The sequence below is a fragment of the Schistocerca americana genome, chromosome 3 (genome assembly GCF_021461395.2).
Source record: "Schistocerca americana isolate TAMUIC-IGC-003095 chromosome 3, iqSchAmer2.1, whole genome shotgun sequence".
Lineage (NCBI taxonomy): Eukaryota > Metazoa > Arthropoda > Insecta > Orthoptera > Acrididae > Schistocerca > Schistocerca americana.
Genome location: NC_060121.1, coordinates 915,292,100 through 915,311,821, shown reverse-complemented (window position 1 = coordinate 915,311,821; position 19,722 = coordinate 915,292,100). Strand labels below are relative to the sequence as shown.

General features: G+C 40.6%; 1 protein-coding gene across 1 annotated transcript in view; it reads left to right on the top strand.

The window, feature by feature from the left end:
• LOC124606516 (zinc carboxypeptidase-like) overlaps positions 1-19,722 on the top strand; it is a 97,221-nt gene that overhangs the window by 75,103 nt on the left and 2,396 nt on the right. Inside the window, exon 9 of the mRNA XM_047138500.1 lies at positions 4,459-4,543. Within this exon, the coding sequence (XP_046994456.1) occupies positions 4,459-4,543 (85 nt within the window). The remainder of the gene's footprint in view (positions 1-4,458; positions 4,544-19,722) is intronic.

The window sequence follows — 19,722 nt, the reverse complement described above, 5'->3', positions numbered from 1 at the left end:
TTTATTACAATTGCTAGGTTGTGTTTTAGATCCTCTTCAGTTCGGCCATTGACAATTATTTTACTGCCAGAATAGCAAAATTCAGTGAATGGATGAAGGATCTCATTTAATAATCTTATTCTATCTGTATCACCAAATTTATAACGGACAATCAAAAATTTTCTGTTCGAACGCCATACAATCCAGACTTGGTACGCCAATCAGGAAAAACCGCTACGGGCACTGAGGCAACCATCCCACCGATGTACCAGGTGGAAAATATCTTTTTGCTAAAACAGCGTCTACTGCTGGGTAAAGAAGAATAGAGTAGTACAGAGTTTGTATATCTTCTAACATTTTACATGTTGTTGGTGTAAATATTTATATATAAAGCTAAGATACAAGAGGCACATAATATTTCACGATATATCAGTGGCACATCGTTACACATAACGTGAAAATCATATATACAGGAATATACTAACCGACGACTTGTAACAACTTACAAGTTAGTATGACAGTAATTAGTGAGAACTTCATGTCACTTCAGTCTAATCCCTCATACTCTTTTTGAAGTAGCACGCTTTTTTCTTAAACCATTCTGCTAAAACAACTTTCTGATATACTGTAGGGAACTGAATGGGCAGCTTTGGAAGTATGTTGAAAAACCTGCTGCCTGGATATTTGTGGCTGTTGTTAACATTAGCTACCCAACTTCCGGGTATATGAACTGATTGTCTAGTGCATAGTCATTATAAGGTTAAAATTATTTAAGTTCTCTTTAACACTGAGAAGGCAGCTATACCTACACTGATCAGCCAGAACATTATCACCATCGACTTACAATCGATATAAACCCGTCCGGGTGGTAGCAGCGTCACCTGGCGAGGAATGACTGCTAGTCCGAGACACGCACTGTGCATGTAATATGAGCGCGCTGTCCGTGTGTAGAATAGGGAAAGCATGCGATCTAACTTTGACCGAGGGCAGATTGTGATGGCCTCAGGCTCGGGACGAGCATTTCCAAAACTGCACAACATGTCGGGTGTTGGAGGAGTGCTCCAACACGGGGCGAAACCAATGTGAAACGATGTATAGACGTCGTGGGGTTGGGCGGCAACGCCTCACTACAAATGTCGGACGTCGTAGGCTGGGCAGAGTGGTAAAACAGGACAGGCGGCGAACTGTAGCGGAACTATCAGCAGACGTTAATGCTGGGTAGAGTACAAGTGTGTCTGAACACGGAATGTACTGAAAACTCCTAAGGACGCGCCTCCGCAGCCGATGACCCATGCAGGTGCCAATGTTAAGACCACGACATCGGCAACTACGACTGAAACGTGCAGGTGACCATCGACACAGGACTTTGGGCGCAGTGGCAGAGCGTTGCATGGTCTGGTGAGTCCCGATATCTTTTTCATCAGCAGATGGGAGGACGCGAAACCGTCGTCTTCCAGGGATACGGCTCCTTGTCACCTGTATTGCTCGGCAGACACAAGCTGGCGGCGGCTCCATTACACTCTCGGAAACATTCATGTCTACATCTACATCTACATGGTTACTTTGCAACTCACACTGGCAGAGGGTTCATCGAACCATTTTCATACTACTTCTCTACCATTCCACTCTCGAATGGCGCGTGGGAAATGGGAACGCCTAAATCTTTTCTTTCGAGCTCTGATTTCTCTTATTTTATTATGATGACCATTTCTCCCTACGTAGGTGGGTGTCTACAAAATATTTTTGCATTCGGAAGAGAGAGTTGGTGATTGAAATTTTGTAAACAGATCTCGGCTCAAAGAAAACCGCCTTTGTTTCAGTGACTGCCACCCCAAACTCGCGTATCGTATCAGTTACACTCTCATCCCTATTGCGTGATAACACGAAACGAGCTGCCCTTCTTTGCACTTTTTCCATGTCCTCCGTCAAACCTACCTGGTAAGGATCCCACACCGCGCAGCAATATTCCAGCAGAGGACGGAAAAATGTAATATAGGCTGTCCCTTTAGTGGGTTTGTCGCATCTTCTAAGTGTTCTGCCAACAAAGCTCAGTCTTTCTTTCGCCTTCCCCACGATGTTATCTATGTGGTCTTTCCAATTTAAGTTGCTCGTAATTGTATTTCCTAGGTATTTAGTCGAATTGACAGCCCTTAGATTTGTGCGATTTATCGTATACCCAAAAGTTATCGAATGGTTCAAATGGCTCTGAGCACTATGGCACTTAACATCTATGGTCATCAGTCCCCTAGAACTTAGAACTACTTAAACCTAACTAACCTAAGGACATCACACAACACCCAGTCATCACGAGACAGAGAAAATCCCTGACCCCGCCGGGAATCGAACCCGGGAACCCGGGCTTGGGAAGCGAGAACGCTACCGCACGACCACGAGCTGCGGACCAAAATTTATCGGTTTTCTTTTAGTAACCATGTGGATGACCTCGCACTTTTCTTTGGTTAGTGCCAATTGCCACTTTTCGCACCATATAGAAATTCTCTCTAGATCATTTTGTAATTGGAATTGATCGTTTGATGTTTTTACCGACGGTAAATTACAGCGTCATCTGCAGAAACTCTAAGGGGGCTGCTCAGATTATCACCTAGATCATTTATGTAAATCAGGAACAGCAGAGGGCCTATGACACTACCTTGCGGAACGCCAGATATCACTTCTTTTCTACTCGATGATTTACCGTCTATCACTGCGAACTGTGACCTCTCTTAGAGGAAATCACGAATACAGTCACACAACTGAGACGATACTCCATATGCACGCAATTTGATTACGGCGGAGCTCGTGCTAGGCACCATGACGGCCGAGGAGTATCGTACATCGGTTGCAGACCACATACATCCCTTCGTGACGATCGTGTTTCCCGACAGCAGTCGGCCTCTGTGGCCGAGCGGTTCTAGGCGCTTCAGTCCGGAACCGCGCTGTTGCTACGGTCCCAGGTTCGAATCCGGCCTCGGGCATGAATGTGTGTGATGTCCTTAGGCTAGTTAGGTTTAAGTAGTTCTAAGTCCAGGGGAATGATGACCTCAGATGTTAAGTCCCATTGTGCTTAGAGCCAGTGGTATTTTTCAAGACGGTAATGCGCCATGTAACAAGGCCGGGAGCGTGATGGGGGTAGTTCAACGAATACAGTGCCGAGTTCCCATTGGCGTTCTGGCCCCTCAACTCGCCAGATTCGAGCTGGGGCGAACGCGTCTGGGATGTGATTGTGGATGACGTCAGACCTCATCGCCCCCCTCCACGGAGTTTACAGGAATTGGGTGACGTGTGCGTGTGTGTGTGTGTGTGTGTGTGTGTGTGTATGTGCGTGTGTATGTGTGTGTGTGTGTGTGTGTGTGTGTGCAGATGTGGTGTCAGCTCCCTCCAGAGACCTACCAAGACCTCATTGTTTTCACGCCACTACGGTTCCCCACTGTTATCCGTGTGAAAGATGGACACACTGATTATTGAGGCCTTGCAAGCGACCTGCTTGCTGTACATTCTCTTTCGAAAGGAGTAGCAGACCCTTCAAGGCCTTTTTTAAGGGATCGAAGGCGTCATAATTGCCTGGGGAGACCAGGGCCTTGGGGTAGGTGTTCCAGTGTTTCCCACGAGTTGGCGTAACTTTGCGTTACGATATTTGCGATGCGGGAACGTGCGACGTCATGCAACAGCAACATCCAGCACTGTACTTGCACCACATTTCCACAACGGCGGTTTTCTACGGACTTGCTGCCCCGTACACATTCTTCATTCTCCGATGGATGTTTGCCGGTGTTGGTCCTTCGGCAGTCCATAAAAAAATAACACGTCGTTGGTTCTCTTTGGACGCATCTGGTAATAACGTCGGCATAGCTCACGATTCCATTTACTGCACACACGTCGGAAAGGCACGAATGCTACACTAATATCTTGCCTACGTGTTGCTTCTTATACACACGCATCGGAGTAGCGCTATGTTGCATGTACGGTGCAGCAACGCCCTCGAACGGGAGCTTTTTGATCGCCCTTACATTTCGACTACACAACCCTCGTTTTTCTTTCATTGATATTCACTTTACGCCTTATTTTCAGCGGACTATGCTTCCAGTTAAAATGCTGTTGTCAGTCCTTTGCCGTCTCTGGCATAGTTACAGTGTTATTGGCAAACTACAAAGTTTTTATTTTTTTCTCCTGAACTTCAATTCTTTTTACAAATTCCTGCATGGATTCTTTTATTGTCTGCTCGCTGTACAGATTAGTTAACATCGTCTCACTCCCAACTAATGCTTTTATTTCGTACCCTTCGATTCTTAAAACACCAGTCTGGTTTCTGGATAAGTTGTAGATAACCTTTCGCTCTATTTGTTTTAGCCCTGCTGTCCTCAAAGTTGCAAAGAGTGTATTCCAGTCTATACTATAAAAAGCCTTCTCTAAATCTACAACTGCTTCAGTCTGTATTCTAACGTAAAAATGACTCAAACGAATGTTTCCGCTTTTTTCCAGCTTGAAATAGCGGGTAGGGCTGCAGAAGTTCTGGCTTCCAGATACGGCACCCAGTTCACATACGGCAGCATTGTGGACACTATCTGTGAGTACCAACACGATTCTGATGCAACAATATACTGTGCACCAATAACAAAAGCCATTGCAACTAAAAAGATATCAGTTCAAAAATATATAATAATTGTAGCATTAGTAGTTTTATTCATCCGTAGATCACTTTTACGGGGATATCGGATATGTTGTAGTATTACAACTGAAGAACAACAAAAATTATGTAATTCATATGTATAGTCATTCACATACTTACAGGTTTGGTTTGAGGAAGATGGGACATATAGTCGCCCGTCTCCTTACAGCATCTTTGAAAGACATTTAACCTTCCTGTAACATTTCAGTGCTATTCACTGTTCTTGAAACACAACCTATTGTACATAATCGGCTAAACAGATGTATATGCGATACTGCTTACTCCAGAATCATTCCGTGCCTGCAAGAAATGCGGCAACATAGCCCATGACTGGACAGCATGTTTCTTCTTTCCATCTCTCCTCAATACTGAAATTCCCAATACCATTGTAACCTCCCCACAAAAATTTTAATGACAATTTTTAAATGATAATGAAAATCGTGCTAAACGTAACCTCCCGGTAAAAATAAGCAAAATGAAAAGAATTGAATAGAATTGCAAATAGAGCCAAGTGTTAGCTTCCCACAATTATAAAACTCAATGATAATAAAAATGTGCAAAAACGCTAAGTCCCCACAAAATTAACGTTATGATCAACCTGATAAATTTATATAAGGTCATCTGCGCTGACCTTAGGCCCTGTGCAATAATCAACCTGATAAATTGATTCTGGTAGGAAAAGTAAAGGAAATATTGTTTCAATTGTAATGATTATTTTCTTAAAACGATTGCTTGCAGAACAAAATTATTATTGGGGAAATTCTTGAACAAATTAATTACAGTTAATATACATTACATTATCAGATGTGCGCAATGCTGCTTCATTACCTTATTTAAAGTATACCTCGTCCTGAACCTTGACCAGAGACCCATGTCGACGCCCGCCGACTCCTCACACACAACTCCGACTATCTCGCGCGCGCTACTAGCATGACTGAACTACATGCTCTCGCGACTCGCTACGTACAACTGCCTCGCAACACAACAGAACTCTCTCGCGGTCAAGCGCAGACTGGCAACGATAAATAACTCTCTGGTCAGAGATTCTGTCATGCCTCGCCATCGCTGCTACCGAATACATACGTGTTTCATATTAACCCTCCACTGGGGGGGCAAAAATTTGGCAGCGATGGTGAGTCATTTGGACTTGCCATGAGCAACAAATTTTTTCTTAACTAATTAACTTTACAATTACAGCATATATACAGATATAGAACATGAAGGAAATATGGTGCACATGCAAAACATATTAGACAATGACAAATGTGAGTACAAAACAAATGACATAAATGCACACGCACTGAACAACTCTTTAGCATTTTCACAACAAATAAACATAATGGCAAAAAAAATCATGTTTATAAGTGACATAAGTGCACATGTACTGCAGTTCAGCAAATCGAAAAAAATGTATAGGCCATGAATATAAATGATGTTAGCAAAAAATGATTTTCACTATGTTACAAGAATTAGAATGGGAAAGGGAAGGATTGCATCATGGTTGTAGCACTTTTAGGTTGCACGCAGCTGCACTGAAAGTCCATACCTTTCCACAGAAGTACAACACCAAGTCAGACAATCTGAAGTTCTTTTCCCAGAAGTATTTATCAGCGTACCCAAGACACTGAAATGTCTTAGTAATATTCCATGTTATCATTTTGGCAGTACATCAGGTACACCAAAGAGTGCGACCATAATAACGTCTCCATCGCTCACGGTGGTGGACAGCATGTCGTGTCAACACCACGCTCTTACAAGGCACACCAACGTAGAATTAGTGCAAAAACCAAATATAGTGCTCCATGATCAGGAGGGTGTACAGGACAAATGGACATTGCAATAATTCAGGGTAGTGAGGTCAGAAGGTGAAGGACATTAAGTCACATACTAGTCTTCATTAGGAATTACATTAGTAGTTTGCGGCATTCATAGGCCAGTTATTGAACATTTCTGTACCATGTATGTAGTCTTACAGAAAAATGTTCATTAGTTGTTTTACATAGAATATTTGCACCTATTCTCTAATTACAAATCATCAGAAGTCATTACTTAAAACAGGAGGTAGTCAATAATAATGTTGATACACAATCATTGGTCATCCCAATACAGTCATCATTTCTCAGTTACAAAGCATTATTAATTAATAGTATTCATTTTCCAGTTACAAAGCATTATTAATTAATCATTTGTCATTTCAATATAGTAATAATCAGTAGCCTTCTTTTCCTAGTTACAAAGCATTATTAAATAATCGCATTCTTTTTCCAGTTACAAAGCATAATCAGTAGCCTTCTCATTTTCTAGTTACAAAGCATAATTAGTAGCATTCTTTTCCTAATTAAATAATCGCATTCTTTTCCCAGTTACAAAGCATAATCAGTAGCCTTCTCATTTTCTAGTTACTAAGCATTATTAAATAATCGCATTCTTTCCCCAATTACAAAGCATAATGAATAGCATTCATTTCCTAGTTACAAAGCATTGGTCATCTCTATACAGTAATTAGTAGCATTCATTTTTCAAGTGACGTATTATTCATAGCTGATCAGCATTACTCAGAACTCTCTTAAACTGGTATCATTATTTGGGACTGGTAATACATTTTTTTTTGTTAGCAATGCATTGCGTTGGGTAATTATAAGGGAAAGCAAGAGAGAAAAATTTGCTTCTGGGTTGTTGGTGTAAATGAAAATGTGTAACATCATTCGTCATAAGTCAGCTGTGGCAAGATTATGAAGCAAGTAGAGTATATGTAATCACATTCATAGATGACATAGATTTAATTAATGTGCTTATAGCACATTAACTTCATAAATAATTTCTCCTGCAAAAATATACAAAAAATGGATTATTAAGCTGAAAGAAGAAATGCATTTTATGCTGAAAAGTAGTGAACTTCGAATTAACAGGTAGTGAAATGTGTATTAAAATGTGTTCCATAGCTGTCCTTTCCAAAACCTTCGGTCATTATACTATGCAATATAACACCTGCTGTCAAAGCGAACTGCAACAAATACTTAAATAACTACATAGCATGAATACATAACTTCCACATTATCCTCATCTGTAAAGAAAAAACTTCATTATCCATCACTTCATTACTTATATTATCATAACTCCATTATTAGCATCACCTGTAAAGAAAAACTTCATTGTCCATAGTAACATATTCTTCATCATTATTCATCAGCATTCATTATCGTCTGCAAAAAAATCACTTCATTACTCATTATATAACTATTCCTTATCTCTAGCACATTTCATCACTAAAACTAGGGTGTCTAGTTCTGTCTGACAGCCTGCATCAATCGCCTTGTGTTCTGAAAGAAAAAATTAGTTAAGACTGCTATTCTACGATGTGTATAGTATATTCTTGTTAATGCTTGTTAAGTCTGATCCATTTACTCTTCCTCATAAGGTTTTTTTTTTGCATCTTCTTTCGTTTATTCCGTAGGTGAAATTCCATATCTGTTTAATTTATTTCCTTTACACGTTATTTCTTTCTGAAAATGATGAACAAAGATTAATGTCTTGCATTTAAATCATATACCCATTAAATAATGACTGGTTTATAGTAACATAATTTGAGCATACAGCATACCATGACAGAAAACGTAATATGTCAAAGACATTGACAGTGTTCAGATGCAAAAATGTACACAGAATATCACAATGCAAAAAAAAAAAAAAAAAAAAAAATTGTAAAACAGTCACGATGTTGAGATATCATAGGGCAAAAAAAAAATGTCAAAGTCAACTGGTGTGTGTTATATCTTAACTATTTCACAGTGCATAGAAACAAAACATGAAAACAATCGTACATACATAAAAAAAATGAAAAATGTGCACGGTCTGATGTGTAACGACAAGAAGAGTGACCTGCTAACTTTACCTTGCCGGGCACTTTGCCAAAAAAAATACGATAATCATCAATAAGTAGTCACATAAATATAATTGCATAAGTGGTCATAAAAATTAGTAAATGGCATTACAGTGTGATAAATCATAAAGTATGTTCATTCAATAAAGGGTTTAATGTTGGAGACATGGTGATTGCCTTTACTTTTTCTGGTTCTCAGAGTTTCGACGAGTACTACATTGGGGTGAGGAATGCTGCGAATCCGATATGGACCTGCGTATAGAAGTTCAAATTTACTGCACTTACCTTTTATTCTGTTGGATAAATAGTGTGTACGTACTAATATCTTCTGTCCAATGTGAAAGTCACGGCGTATACAAACTTGTTTTTGCTGTCTTCTCCGGCGCTCTGCGGCACGTCTGTTGTTGTTCAGCGCAATGTCAATTATTTCGTGGTGTCGTAATCGACGAGATGTAGGAAATGTTACTAATTCTTTAATTTTGTTAGGTGGTTCAGCATTTTTCAGTATAACAGACGGAGATAGCATAGTGGATTTATTTGGAATGGAATTAATTACATCTTGGAATGAGAATATGTGTGTGTCCCAATCAATATGTCTTTTGTGGCAGTATATTCTACACAGTTTACCAATTTCTTTCATTAATCGTTCACAAGAGTTCGAAGAAGCATGGTACCTGGATATATAGATCGGAGAAATGTTTCTAGCTCGTAACATGCGTGTCCATATAGCAGAACGAAATTGTGATCCATTGTCAGAAATTACTTTCAACACATGCCCTACATGAAATAGAAAATGCTTTACAAATGCTTTCGAAACGGTTTTAGCAGTAGCTTTGCGTAACGGAGTGAAAGTAACAAATTTTGAAGTGAGTTCAACAGCGACAAAGATGTAGCAAAAACCTCTATTAGTTCTCGGAATCGGACCAAAAATGTCTACAGCGGCCATATGTCTTAATTTAACAGGTACAATTGGATGTAATGGAGGAATATGTGAAGTTGTGTCTGACTTAGCTTTCTGGCAAATTTTACATGACGCTAAAAGTCGTCGTATACGTTTCTCCATGTTGGTAAAATAACAGTTCTGTCTCAGTATAAGAAAACATTTTCTGGCTCCGTAATGTGCATAACTTAAATGAGTGTACCAGATTAATTTGTTAACCAGTTCGTCAGGAATGCATAATAACCAACTGTTGCTGTCTGGATGAGAGCGGCGAAACAAAATGTCATTGCGTACAGTGTAGTGGTTTCTAATCGTAACATTATTCTTATCTTGCCAAAGATGTTTAATTTGTTTCCACACGTTGTCTTTATTTTGCTCTTTTGCTATGTCCTGTAATGACGACGAAATAAAATTTTCAAATGCAGCTTGTTGAATGTACATCACGCTGAAATTTGCTTTGCAGAAGTTGGTTGCGACGTCTTGCTGATTGTTGCTGAGAGAACGGGATAGTGCGTCTGCTATAATATTTTGTGTGCCGGGAATGTGAACAATTGTAAAATTAAATTCCTGTAAATAAAGTTTCCATCTGCCGAGTTTGTCGTGTGTAAATTTAGCCGAAAGTAAAAATTGTATTGCTCTATGGTCTGTGTAAACGGTGGTATGTCTTCCATAAAGAAAGTGCCAAAATCTCGTGAAAGCCCAAACAACATATAATGTTTCCAATTCTGTAACGGAATAATTTCGTTCAGCAGGTGACAGAATGCGACTTGCAAATGCGCTGGTAAGATCTGGGTGCGATAAAAGTGGTGCATTCAACAAAGCATGTTTCAGGTTCATGAATTCAGAATGTGCTTGCTTATCCCAGGACCAAATAGTGTTTTTACCTGTTAATTGGCATAATCTAGGTGTGTCTAAAGCAGAGTGATGAATAAATTTACGAAAAAAGTTAATTAAGCCCAAAAAAACTGCGTAGTTGTTTCTTCGTTGTAGGAACAGTAATGTCACGTAGAGCTTGAAGTTTTTCCGGATCAGGCGCAATGCCTTCTGCTGAAATTACGTGTCTAAGAAATTTTATATAAGTTTTACCAAAATGCGATTTACTGAGATTAACTGTGAGTCCTTGAGCATGAAAAGTTTGTAACAGACGTTCAAGAATCATATTGTGTTCACACCAGTTAGCTTCTGCAATAAGAATGTCATCTACGTACGTCGTAATTCTGTCAAGTTCTGTCCGAAGTATTGTGTTCAAACCGCGAATAAAGGCTGCAGAAGAAATAGTTAAGCAGAATGGTAATTTGCAAAATTGATAACAGTCACCAAAACAGAGAAAAGCTGTATACTTTCTGCAATTCGGATGGAGCTGAATTTGCCAAAATCCCGATTTCAAATCTAGTGTGGAATAAATAGCAGTACCATGAAATTTCTGTAAAAGTTCCTCTAGTGTCTGTGGTCGATCTGTTTCATTAATAATAATGTCATTAATGTGACGCGAATCAAGTACAAGGCGAAGTGAGCCATCTTTCTTCTTAACAATATGCAGCGGGTTTATGTACGGACTAACTGCCGGTTCAATAATTCCTTGGTCAAGCATATCCTGCAATTCTTTCTTAACTTGTTCTCTGTGGATATATGGAATGGGATAATGTTTAGCTTTAAATGTATCGTGCTGTTTAACTTGAAATTCATACATAAAACCGGACATAGTACCAGGAATGTTGTCGAAAACTGGAGCTTGCTGTAAAAGAATTTTGTGTAGTTGCGTGCGTTCGTCGTCTGTATTTGCACTGCTTTGCTTAACTTTATCAGAAATCATCTGCATTACATCGTAGTCAGCTTCGTCTGGAGTATTATGCACTCCTGGAAATTGAAATAAGAACACCGTGAATTCATTGTCCCAGGAAGGGGAAACTTTATTGACACATTCCTGGGGTCAGATACATCACATGATCACACTGACAGAACCACAGGCACATAGACACAGGCAACAGAGCATGCACAATGTCGGCACTAGTACAGTGTATATCCACCTTTCGCAGCAATGCAGGCTGCTATTCTCCCATGGAGACGATCGTACAGATGCTGGATGTAGTCCTGTGGAACGGCTTGCCATGCCATTTCCACCTGGCGCCTCAGTTGGACCAGCGTTCGTGCTGGACGTGCAGACCGCGTCAGACGACGCTTCATCCAGTCCCAAACATGCTCAATGGGGGACAGATCCGGAGATCTTGCTGGCCAGGGTAGTTGACTTACACCTTCTAGAGTACGTTGGGTGGCACGGGATACATGCGGACGTGCATTGTCCTGTTGGAAAAGCACGTTCCCTTGCCGGTCTAGGAATGGTAGAACGATGGGTTCGATGACGGTTTGGATGTACCGTGCACTATTCAGTGTCCCCTCGACGATCACCAGTGGTGTACGGCCAGTGTAGGAGATCGCTCCCCACACCATGATGCCGGGTGTTGGCCCTGTGTGCCTCGGTCGTATGCAGTCCTGATTGTGGCGCTCACCTGCACGGCGCCAAACACGCATACGACCATCATTGGCACCAAGGCAGAAGCGACTCTCATCGCTGAAGACGACACGTCTCCATTCGTCCCTCCATTCACGCCTGTCGCGACACCACTGGAGGCGGGCTGCACGATGTTGGGGCGTGAGCGGAAGACGGCCTAACGATGTGCGGGACCGTAGCCCAGCTTCATGGAGACGGTTGCGAATGGTCCTCGCCGATACCCCAGGAGCAACAGTGTCCCTAATTTGCTGGGAAGTGGCGGTGCGGTCCCCTACGGCACTGCGTAGGATCCTACGGTCTTGGCGTGCATCCGTGCGTCGCTGCGGTCCGGTCCCAGGTCGACGGGCACGTGCACCTTCCGCCGACCACTGGCGACAACATCGATGTACTGTGGAGACCTCACGCCCCACGTGTTGAGCAATTCGGCGGTACGTCCACCCGGCCTCCCGCATGCCCACTATACGCCCTCGCTCAAAGTCCGTCAACTGCACATACGGTTCACGTCCACGCTGTCGCGGCATGCTGCCAGTGTTAAAGACTGCGATGGAGCTCCGTATGCCACGGCAAACTGGCTGGCACTGACGGCGGCGGTGCACAAATGCTGCGCAGCTAGCGCCATTCGACGGCCAACACCGCGGTTCCTGGTGTGTCCGCTGTGCCGTGCGTGTGATCATTGCTTGTACAGCCCTCTCGCAGTGTCCGGAGCAAGTATGGTGGGTCTGACACACCGGTGTCAATGTGTTCTTTTTTCCATTTCCAGGAGTGTAGTTGTGCACGTACGTATCAGTGAACAATATAGAATTACAGTCTATGTTACGTGATACGGAAATGACCTCTGTACAATTAATTGTTTCTTCTTCTGCCGATAAAGAATGCTGAAATTCTAAAGCCAATTGCACATTTTTATCCTTCAACATTAAATAGGAATTTTGAAAATCAATAACTGCGTCGTGTTGTACCAGAAAATTATTACCTAAAATAACGTCTGTTGTCAATAAAGGAACAATCCAAAAATTTGAGTGGAATGTGTGACCTGCAATACAAAATGATAAATGCGTCTGTAATTTAACGTCTACACCTTTACTCGATACTGCTCCTTTTACTTTCGTTTTGCCTAATGGTAATGTAGGATATGTATTCTCTTTGTTGCACTCGTTGAAAGTCTCCTCATTTCTAACTGACATAGGTGATCCAGAATCGATTACTGCTGAAAATTTCGATGAACCAATTTTAATTTCGATGACAGGATGTGAAATAGTTTTCTGAACAACTGGTCTTTCCTGCAAGAGAGTATCTCTGATGTCGTCAAAAGTAATAACATTTTCGTGAACAACATTTTGCGTGTTAAAGGTAGTGCTTGTGTTACTGGAAGATGCGACCTGTACAGTATCTAGTCAGATTCTATCTGACGTGTTATTATTATCAGGAGGATTCTGTGGCATTTCCACTATTTGAACTGTTCTATTACTTCTTCCAGACGTATTACGCTCTGGATGATACCTACTGTCGGGTTCATTCATGAGAATATGTTCTTGTGGATAATTTTGCTGTTGGTATGACCGCCTGTTGTTAGATGTACGCTGAAAATTGTCCTCGTTAGTTTTACGTCTGTCGTAATAGTCATTCCTATACGGTGCATTGCGATAGGAATTGAAGTATTGTGTTTTCTGCACGTAATTATTTCCTTGCCGGCGTGCGTTACTATTTGTTGCAGTTGGGACTATACGTCCACGCGGCGAAACATTAATGTTAGGTTGACCTTGTGTACTACATTGTTGGTTAGGTATGCTAACCGGCTGGTTTTGTTGCTGTTGTTGTGAAAAACCTCTATTGTTACTAAAATGTGGTTCCTGTTGCTGAAAATTTTGACGATATTGATAATCAAAATTTTGTCTGCTATTAAAGTTCTGGTGGTTGTCATTCCTAAACCGTCTGTTACTTTTACTATTGAAATTACGTGGCTGATCGTAATTGCCGTACGTTTGTTGGCCTTGGTTGTTATATGAAAAATTTTTGTTTACGAAAGAATAATCTGATTGCTGCACTTCTAAAAGCTGCAGCAGATCCCTGAATGCCGAAATATTTTCTTTTTGCTGACCTGTTAAAAGTGACACTCTTAATGACCGTGGTAATTTAGAAATGCATAATTGTATCAGTGCAGATTCACTACATGGTTCACTTAAGTACTGGTTTTGTTGGACCATGTGCTCAAAAAATTGCGTGACACTGGGAAAATTTGCTTTCTCATAATTCGGTAAACTAATTAACTGATCTTTAATCCCACGCTGTGTCGTCTTCGACCAATATGCTGTTAGAAAAGCATTCTGAAACTCTTCTACCGAATAGCATTGTCTCGCGATCGGTCTCATACGAGTTGCCGGTTCGCCTTCCTAAAAACTGCAAATAAATTCAAGTTTGTGTGTTACGGGCCAAGTCGGTGGAAAAGCAAAGCTAAATTGTTGTATCCAATTTAGCGGATGAATCTGTGTTCTGCCATTTTTAAACACTTTAAATTTTCTCACTGATAGAAAATGTTTGTAATCGAAATTATCGTCTCTGTATGATGGAACAGGTTCATGATTGTATGAGAATCTATTGAACTGTGGTTGTTCGGAATCTAAGTCCCGTACTCTCTGTAGATTACCCAAATTATACGCGCTGCGTGAGTCTGACAAATGTTCGCAAAGTAGCGTCTGCTGTGATGTGTTATTAACTGAAATATTTTTCATCTCTGTTACTTCTTGCTGTAAACTTGACAATTTTCTACGCAATGTTTTATTAGATAAATCTATCTCATTGATTGTCTGTTGAAGATTTTGAAATTCAGGTGTTTGATTAAATGAAACCGGTGAGGTATCGTCTGATTTATTGTCATTAGTACTTTCGATAACATCAATACGACTGGCCAATTCATCATATTTTTCAGTCAGTATTTTTGCCTCATCATCGTTTTTACTGTCAGAAGCATTAATCTGTTTTTGCAATTTACGTGTAGTTTCGTTCAGTTTTTTAACGTCAGCTTTGATGACATCGCAATCCTGTGTTAGTTCTAATTGTTCGAATCTGTCTGTCACTGTCTGAATATCTGCTGTGTGTGTATTTGTTTTTGATTTAAGATCAGAAATTTCATCACGTAATTCTATGTTCAACTGTTTGGTGGTATTAATTTCGTCGGACACTGTAGCAATATTGTTGTCTACGTATGTTTTTGCCTTCGCAAACAATTTACGTTTGTCTTCTTGTCTCTGTGCTGTGATTGTTTCCATTACTTGACGTTTTACTTTATTTTGATCCTGTATAAATTTGCGGAAACGCGTATCACTGTTTTGTATGTGGTGATTAAAGCGCTCGTCAATTTGAGTGTTCTGTTGTTGAAATTTCGCGTCTATCTTTGCGTCCATTGTGCGCGAAAGTTCTGCTGTCATTAATTTAAATTCGTCGCGTAATTGTGTAGCTTTTTCAGAGCATTGTTTACCGACTGCGCTAATTTCCTCTCTAAGTGTTTCTGTTGTAACTGTTTGCATATCCCTTAATTCTTGAGCAACAGATCTAATTTCTTCGCTACTTTTCTTTCAACAAGCCTCAATTTCCTCGGGTAACTGTTCCTTAGTGTCATGGCACTGTGCGGCAACGGCTCTAATTTGTTCACTAAGCTGCCTGGAATTGTTGTCTAATTTTTCATTTAACTGTCTGGAATTGTTGTCTAATTTTTCATTAAACTGTCTGGAATTGTTGTCTAATTTTTCATTAAGCTGTCTGGAATTGTTGTCTAATTTTTCATTAAACTGTTTGTTCTGCTCACTAAGTTGTTTGAAATCTTCTTTATTGTTATCTAGTTTTTCATTAAGTTGTTTGAATTTTCACTAAATTGTTGTTGTAGCAATTTTGCCATAATTTGTTCCAAATCAAAATTAGTATTTCTATTCTCTGTGCTGTTTAGTGCCGTACCTGCGATTGTCGCGTTCTGTGTGACCATTTGGTCATTCTGTAATTTACAAAATTGTTTGCCAGTCAAATGTACACAGTCGGTCACTAATTCGGAATTAAATAAATCCGTCCTATTTTGTGTATCCTGTTCATTTTCATTAGACAAATTTGTCTGTTCGTCACTTGAATTTTTCAAACCGGGTGTGTTAAGCTGGGCAGTGCTCATTACAATAGGGTGCCCGCATCATCAATTGTCGTCTTATTAACAGAGGACACAATTGACTTCGTTTGTTTATCATTAAGATAAAAATCATCATTAGTGGTTGGAACGCACTGATTGTCAGTGAACGCAGGACTGTCATCATTACTCTGCGTGTCACAAGTACTATCAGTGAAGTTGTTTAAGTTAGTAATTTCACTCATTATACTTCGCGATAGACTATTCACAGTCTTTCGCGGCATTTTTACAGTAGTCACAATTATTCACAAATGAAATAAGCACAATGCAAAAAGCAACAAACACAAATACAACAGAGCAACGAATTGCCGATGATCTGAGGAAAGAAAGTCATAAAATTAGTAAAAGCGTTGCGCCAAATGCTAATTATATTAAGTAAATAAGAGCAAATATCTAACTACTTCTCAGAAGATTCTCAACGAAATACGATCCTGGACCGGATGTCGCCAAGTGTAACCTCCCCACAAAAATTTTAATGACAATGTTTAAATGATAATGAAAATCGTGCTAAACGTATCCTCCCGGTAAAAATAAGCAAAATGAAAAGAATTGAATAGAATTGCAAATAGAGCCAAGTGTTAGCTTCCCACAGTAATAAAACTCAATGATAATAAAAATGTGCAAAAATGCTAAGTCCCCACAAAATTAACGTTAAGATCAACCTGATAAATTTATATAAGGTCATCTGCGCTGACCTTAGGCCCTGTGCAATAATCAACCTGATAAATTGATTCTGGTAGGAAAAGCAAAGGAAATATTGTTTCAATTGTAATGATTATTTTCTTAAAACGATTGCTTGCAGAACAAAATTATTATTGGGGCAATTCTTGAACAAATTAATTATAGTTAATATACATTACGTTATCAGATGTGCGCAATGCTGCTTCATTACCTTATTTAAAATATACCTCGTCCTGAACCTTGACCAGAGACCCATGTCGACGACCGCCGACTCCTCACACACAACTCCGACTATCTCGCGCGCGCTACTAGCACTGACTGAACTACATGCTCTCGCGACTCGCTACGTACAACTGCCTCGCAACAGAACAGAACTCTCTCGCGGTCAAGCGCAGACTAGCAACGATAAATAACTCTCTGGTCAGAGATTCTGTCATGCCTCGCCATCGCTGCTACCGAATACGTACGTGTTTCACCATAAGATCAAAAATTAGATTAATAGGAATTATTATTCGGCAGTGGTAATGCAGACATATTATTCTTTGGAATTGCACGTATCCTGAGAAAAAAAGTATTACGTATATATTTGCGTCACTGAAACTACATCTACGGAGACTGGTAGCTAGTTTATGCGTCAGATGCTGCAACCAAATAAATACATATTTTACGCAAAGGAATCTGCCTTGAGCTTGTGTGGGTTAAACCGTGTCTTGAAGATGGTCGCTTGACGGAAATTAATTGCCTCGAAATCAATATTCATTACAACGGCTTTTGATTGTTCCACGCTTTCGGTGTTTGAACTGAAAGGATCTGGGATTGCATCTCACATCCAACGAAAGAAAAAAAAGATTTGAAAATAAATATAAGAATAATAATAATGGTAATAATTATAATTATAATAACAGTCTTAGAAAAGTGAAACACTTTAGCGAAACATCTGAACCGCCCATTGCGGATATTGACTCTTTAATTTAGATTTCGCAAAGTTGTCAGTAAATGGAACAGAGGCCTCAAAGGCAAAATATATAGGAAGAGTATAACTGCAGACACTGTTGTCTAATAATTTCTTGTCCACAGCACCCAGTCATTCACAAACAAGCAGCATTCGATTCATTGGTGCACCATCTCATACCAGGTCCAGCGTCCAAAGAAGATTTCCGAGGAGAGTTAGACACTATGAAATTTATTGCGTCAACCATAGGCTATAACCCAGTCATGATTGGTCACACGTAACACAACAAGCGAAAAACCAAGCCACAGTCTTCCGTTATGTTTCCTCAGCTGTTTTTTCCAGTGTTTGCAAAAGGTGGTGTACTATCTCGCACTTAGGACAAGTGCCGTAGATTGTAGCTAAAACACTGAAATTCTGCATGTGTGAAGATTTTTACTATTTGAGAAAAGCAACAATCCAGTATATTTTCAACATACAAGACCCCGTTAATACACGACAGAGCTGGCCGAGGTGGCCGAGCGGTTCTAGGCGCTACAGTATGGAACCGCGCGACCGCTACGGTCGCAGGTTCGAATCCTGCCTCGAGCATGGATGTGTATGATGTCCTTAGGTTAGTTAGGTTTAAGTAGTTCTACGTTCTAGAGGACTGATGACTAAGTCCCATAGTGCTCAGAGCCATTTGAACCATTTTTGAATAGACGACAGTGGTGGATGTAAACTGGTTCATCTTGACTAATACGTTTTACATGCGTCAGTCAGGCAGAGACATAGCAAAAATAATGACTGACCATTGACGCAATTCGAAGTCGTAGAATTCTGACTACACATTGGCTGAGCGTGTGCCAGCCACAGTCCGAGGTCCTTTTTCTGGCAAGCAAAGGGTGAAAACCGAATCCATCCGAAGCCCTGGAGATCAATAAACATCTGACACACACAATCCTCATTTAATGTTACATGACAGAACATAGTTTAATACTTCCCCTATCTTAACATCACTTAAGCTCAAAATATCTTCAATTCTTCCCACACTATACGTTACATTCTATGCTTCCATTTCTCCGTGTATTTATTTATTTTATTGCGACTGTCAATGTCTTCCAAATCGTTATACACTGCGGTGATAAAAAACGCATAGGATAGCGACGGAGAATAAACAGACTTTGGACGCAGAATGGTAGCCGGAGCTAGACGTATGGAACATTCCATTTGGGAAGTCGTCACGGAATTCAGTATTCAGAGATCCATAGTGTCAAGAGTGTGCCGAGAAAACCAAACGTCAGGCATTACATCTCACCACGGGCAACGCAGTAGCCGACGACTTTCACTTAACGACCGAGAGGAACTACGTTTTCGTAGAATTGTCAGTGCTAACAGACAAGCAATACTGCTTGACATAACCGCAGAAATCAATGTGGCAGGTACTTCGAACGTATCCGTTAGGACAGTGCGGCGAAATCTGGCGTTGATGGGCTATGGCAGCAGACTATAGACGCGAGTGCTTTTGTTAACATCACGACATTGTCTGCAGCGCCTCTCCTGTGCTTGTGACCACATCGGTTGGACCCTAGACGACTGGAAAACCGTGATCCGATTTGCGTTGGTAAGAGCTAATGGGAGAGATAGAGAGTGCCGAAGACGCCACGAAGCCATGGACCCAAATTTTTAACAAAGCACTTTGCAGCGTGATGGTGGCACCATAATGGTGTGGGCTGTGTTTATATGGAATGAAATGGGTCCCCTGACGGACTGAAACGATCACTGACTGAAAATGGTTATGTTCGACTACTTGGAGACCATTTGCAGATATTCATGTACTTCATGTTCCCAAACAACGATGGAATTGTCAGCGGGCCACAATTGTTGGCGATTGGTTTGAAGGTCATTCTGGATAGTTCGAGCGAATGATTTGGCCACTCAAATCGCCAGTCGAGAATCCCATAGAACATTTAT